The sequence below is a fragment of the Kryptolebias marmoratus genome, linkage group LG1, assembly GCF_001649575.2.
Source record: "Kryptolebias marmoratus isolate JLee-2015 linkage group LG1, ASM164957v2, whole genome shotgun sequence".
NCBI lineage: Eukaryota > Metazoa > Chordata > Actinopteri > Cyprinodontiformes > Rivulidae > Kryptolebias > Kryptolebias marmoratus.
Window position 1 is genome coordinate 34355664 of NC_051430.1, and position 5706 is coordinate 34361369.

Sequence of the window (5706 nt, forward strand, 5' to 3'; positions counted from 1 at the left end):
ATTATACAGAATTTAGAGCAAACAGACTTTAATGAACACAGACAAATAGATCAAACTTCAAAAAGCTCATCATTAGCTGTCATTTCTTACGCCTCACTCAGCTTTTAAATGAAGTTTTTAACATTAAAACAGACAAAAACCTGATCAGACAGAAATTAAAACTATATATTGTTGGCTTCTAAGTCACTGTCAGAGAAAACTTCAGTTATTTTAAGCAAAATAAGAATCAGAGACTCGATCTGAACCAGACTAGAGGGCCGGATGAAATGTTACAGAGGGCCGGATCTGGCTCGCGGGCCTTGACTTTGACACGTGTGTTCAGGACAAACCAGACTCAACATGTTCACTTCTGTCTCCGTCTTTCTATTTATATCTGCCTATAAATAAAAACTCTATCCAGCATAATATGTTATAACTAGAATATATATGTGATGTTTTTGAGGCAGCAATTGTTCTATTTTTAAATAAAAGCAAATAAATCATATTTTAAAATCAGTATTACATTTAAAGTAAAAACTTTAAATGTTTTTAGCCTGCACAGAAGAACGAGGTTTATTTTTCACTTGGCTTCGGGTTTCCCCATCTGTGGTTCCAGAGAAACATCCTGTCAAGTTGGTCCACTCTTATAATAATCAGGTATTATAATTTCAGACCCTCCAGGATTTTGCGACGTTGCAATCGCAACTATTAACGCGAAATCAAGCAAACTTTGCCCAAAACACCGCAACTTTCCCGCAACTTTAACCCAATATTTATTGTTTCTGAAGTGATTCGCCACCGTTTCTGTGGTCTAGTCTCTTCTTTGTGGGTTTGTGTAGCGTGGAATACAAAATAACCCCAAATAACTCAGAAAGAATGTTTGTTGGGAATTATCTTACAAAACCAGGAAGGATTTTTGGTTTATATATTAAAAGTTATGGTTTTTATTGATTTTAGTAAAAAAAAAAAATGCAACTTTTAGAAAAAAATGCCCATGAAATCCTGGAGGGACTGTAATTTGCTGCACTATTATTTCCCTATCGTTCCCACATCAGAGCCTTCCCGAAGGAATAAATAATAAACTACGTTTTGGGTTACGTGGCCACATTCTGCACAGCGGCTCGAAAGGAACATTTCATCGCCCGCCTCCTCCCACATCGTATCGCCTCAGTTTGCTTTGCACCCACATTTATGATTTATTCTACTAAAGTAGACTTCAGAAACAAAGACCAGTTCATCATCGGCGTGGGTTTTAGTCCTGGAGAGCTGGAAAATACAGATCTTCAGCTCCTAAGACGAAACTGAGACGGATCAGAGACACCTGAGAGAAAGTTTAAATGCCCTTTGCAGACAATGACCTCGACTAGTCTGCAGATTTAACTGTGTGTGTGTGTGTGTGTGGTATGATAAATGGTCACTTGTCCTCTGGAACCTGCTCTAGTTTGCTTAAAGCCCCGAGATAAACAGGAGTGTAGCACCTAGATAACCGACTCGGACGCCATCAATGTCACTTTCCCTCCGCCGACAACAGAATGACACCATGCTGTGATACAGAGCTGACTGAGATCCTGATAAATGTCACATTCATGCTCAAGTTTTGCTTGTCGTTAGTGCTGATTAAAACGAGGGAAATGCAAACACGAGCCGATGCAGCCCGGCAGTCTGACCCGCTCTGGCTCCAAAACGAGGCCGCTCTTGTAAAAAGGACAAGCAGAAGGTCAGGAGCTCACGAGGTGCTCCGTGCCGGGCTGACAGCCAGCGAACAGAAAAGAGCGCGTGATGGAGGATGACATCAGCTTCATATCACGCTTCATCACGCGCCACGACCAGACACGCTGCTCAGGAAGGTAAGACACAAATGCCCCTTTTCCACCGGCTCTAAAAGGTCCTGGCTCCACTCTACTCAGCTCGCTTTGCAGACCTTTCCACCGACATTTTTTCGAGGCCAGTCCCTGCTTCGAAGCAGGGCCAGCCCTGCTTCTTTGGTCCCTGCTTTGGAGCAGGGCCAGCCGGGTAGAGCTGGACTTCTGAATTAGCACCGGTGTAAAAGGGGCATTAGGAGCTGTAACAACATGTGGGCCGAGTTAAGACTGCAGCTTCTGGAAAACGTTAATTCAGCTCTTATACAAACAAGTACAGTAATGTTCCAGCAAAACCTTCTGGTTTGTGAAAATTATGATGGTCTTGCACATTTGCTTTTCTGAAACATAACTCGCAGCAGTGTGATGGTGCTAACAAGTCTGGAGTGCCCAACAAACAATCAACGCCATTTTATTTAATATATACAGCTGTAGAAACATCTGTTTGTACCCTTTTGTTAAGGAAAGAGAACCTGAGATGGACAAAAGTCGTTAAAATAAGAATTAATCAAACCAACCAATGAAAATCCATCATTGATCTCTTCCTGAAGAGGTTCTGATCTGAAATTACTCTCACCTTATTTAATGTAACTAAAAGCCTTATTTGCCTTGTTTAGATCACGACCTACTCCGACTAAAATGGACCTAATATCACAACTCTACTAATAAATTAGACATCTCTGCTGACATAAACAAGCAGGATTAGAGGAGTAATTTATGCTCTTAAACTGGAAAAAATACAAATATCAGGCTGATCATTTAGATCGTTCTGAACCGAGCACCACAGGGATGAAGCTTGATGTGTGTTTATGTACTTATATGACCTTTTTTTAATTTTCTCCAAAATAAAGGGGAGCTTGTTCCCTTTCGTTGATGCAAAATGTTCAAAACAGTATTTAAAGATGATGAAATGTGCTTCTCGGAGGAAACGCGGCGAGCCTTACCCAGCTCGTTGAGGCTCTGAGCGGCCTTGGTGATCTCCCTGCTGCCCCCCTGCAGCTGGCCCTGCAGACGCTTGCTCAGATACAGGATGCGAATGATCCTCCGGAGCAGGTCGCACGCCACCTGACGCACAAACACGTCGGCCGTGAGACAAACGACAAAACTCTCAGCTGTTTCAGCTCAATATCTGTGGTTACTTCCTGAAAGAGTCATTAAAGTCAGATTTTTTTTGCTAATGCTACACAAACATCGAAAAAACATCGAAAAAAAAACCCACATGCTTGTTTTGTTTTTGCACTTTTATTTTGAAACGACAAAAAACCAAAGAACGAACCGTACACAGATTGTTGTTCTCCTTACCTGCAGTCTGGCTAACTGGGTGATCCGGGCCACGATCTTGTTATACGGATCAACAATCTTCGTTCTTATCCTGGAGAGAAATTCAGTTTCAACGTTAGGACAGCAGATTAAAACATCGTGGATTAGACTTTTTTTTTACAGTTTTATTATTTTACTTTATAAATATACTTTTTTGGATTGTGCATGCATGCTAAGAAAGGATGAAAACACAAATGATTATCTGTATGATGAAGTGACCTTGGATATGATGACTCCTTATTATCTAAGCTGATAGAAAAGATTGTTTCTCTGAACATCAGCTGAACTGCAGGTTTTCTTTTTGCAAATATAAAAGAATAAAATTGGCAGATTCCTAAAGTTACTTAAATCTGCTTTAACAAAGAGACGCTCATTGTTTGATTTAAGGTCTTAAAAAAGTAGTGTGAATATCGGAGTTGAGGAATCCTCTCAGTTCTGCAAGCTAAACGAGACGGGGCCGTAAGTGTGGAGGATTTATTGGATTCACCTGTCAACGGCAGCCTGCAGAGCACTGATCCTGATCTGCATCATCTGGAGAACACCTAAAATAAAAAACAAAGTCTCTTTCAGAAAACTGGCACTCTTCTGTGTTAGCGGATGTTTGAGGAGTTTTGGCTCCCTCTGGTGGCCAAACACGATAACCACAACGCTGAGAATCTGAATGGCGACCGATCCCAGTCCTCGAGGGCGACCAAGCTGCGCGTTTCTGCAGCTGAGCGAATTCTCCGACATGTCGGCTCCTCTTTCATTCGTTGGAATCAAGAGAAACACAGGAAACACGCAGGACACTCCAGGAGATCTCATGAGACGTTTTAATGTTCGGAGGACGATGCTCAGCTGCTGCCACGCCAAACTTTAGCTCAATATCTGTAAAATGACCCGAGTTACGACCAATCCGGTCCAAAATAAACTTAAATCATCATAAACTCGAGGGCAGCTGCCAGTGTCGGTACAAAGCAGGCAACAAATGAGTTTTCCATTCACAGTTTTGTCCCATCTTAGTGGGATAGTGGCTTAAATCAATTCCAAAAAGGTATTTTCTTTTTCTTATTGTTTAGCTTTATTAGGCTTTAGTTGCTCTTACTTTGGACATATTCTTAGATGTTTTTAGCATCTGACCCAAAGAACTGAACACTTCGGCAGCGCCGCCTCTGATTTTCATCTCTTTCCATTTGGAAATTTTCACACTTTTCCTGACTTCTTTTGCTTATTTTTCAGCTATTTTTGACATCAAAATAGATGCAAATAAACAGTAATTTGACAGCCAATATGAAAAAATATTCCTTTCATATAAGGAACATTTAGAAATTGTAGTTTTTTATATATTTTTTTAGAAAAACATGGTTACATAGTTTGGAAATACTCGTGTTTTTCCAGACTCACGAAGCACTGAAATCAAATTCCATATTTTTGTACATGAGACAAAAACTGCTACAAATCATTTTATCAAGAAAAGTGGTTGATTACCTTCTAGAGACTCGATCCCAGTTGCCTGAGCCAACAAGTCTTCATGTCTTTCCACAACCTGTAATTAAAACAAAATAAAAAACCAATATAAATGCACATGAAGAGCATTTTGTTGATAAACCCATAGTTTCCTTATTTCTCTACTTCTCTCACTGTATCCTCTCACCATGTGGGTATCAGTGAGACTCACCTAGAATTAACTGCAGTCCAATAGTGAAGCTGCACTCACTAATACTGAGATGATGATCAGTTATGCAGCCCTAAAGTCCATTTTGCAACTTTTATTGTGAAGGATCTGCTGTTTCGCCCTTTGGAGCCACGATAAAAACTCGATCCTGACAGCCAAAAAAGGTCCATTTTGTTTCTTTTGCTCAGGATTTTGTTTTGAGGGCTGATTATGGATGCATTGTTATTGTTTTATAATCACATTTGCAGCCCTCTAAAACACAATCAAACCACAAAGTGCCTGAAGATCGCTGCAGCCTAGTATTTAGATCAGACCTGGTAACAGAAGCAAGAATGAAATTATCATCTTTGGACCTAAAGAGGAACGATGAAGAGTCAGCGCTCAGCTTCAGGTATTACAGCTAAAGACTAGTGATCTGAAACCTGGGTGTAGTGATGGACAGATCTGAACCTGAAGGGACATAAAAACAGTTTCTACCACCTGGAGAACATCTGCAGAATTAAAGGACTAATGTCACAACAAGATGCAGGCGTTCATCTTTAGTCGCCTCGATTTCTGCAACAGTGTCTTCACAGTTCTGCCAAAAAACTCAATCAGACAGCTGCAGCTGCTGCTCGTGTTCTCACCAAGACCAGAAAAATAGAGCCCATCACCCGGTTTTAAAGTCCCTACACTGACTCCCTGTAGCTCAGAGAATAGACTTTAAAATACTTCTATTAGTTTATAAATCACTGAACGGATTAAAGACTTCTTATCGTCGTATCAACCCTCCAGAACACTCAGGTCTTCTGGTTCTGGTCTACTTTGTATCCCCAGAACCAGAACCAAACATGGAGAAGCAGCTTTCAGTTTCTATGCACCATCAATCTGGAACAAACTCCCGGAAAACTGCAA

General features: G+C 40.8%; 1 protein-coding gene across 1 annotated transcript in view; it reads right to left on the reverse strand.

The window, feature by feature from the left end:
• Window positions 1-5706, reverse strand: part of cog5 (component of oligomeric golgi complex 5) — a 63757-nt gene that overhangs the window by 56601 nt on the left and 1450 nt on the right. Inside the window, exons 3-6 of the mRNA XM_017438211.3 lie at window positions 4626-4683; window positions 3646-3700; window positions 3141-3210; window positions 2783-2903 (exon numbers count right to left, since the gene is read on the reverse strand). Of these exons, the coding sequence (XP_017293700.1) occupies window positions 2783-2903; window positions 3141-3210; window positions 3646-3700; window positions 4626-4683 (304 nt within the window). The remainder of the gene's footprint in view (window positions 1-2782; window positions 2904-3140; window positions 3211-3645; window positions 3701-4625; window positions 4684-5706) is intronic.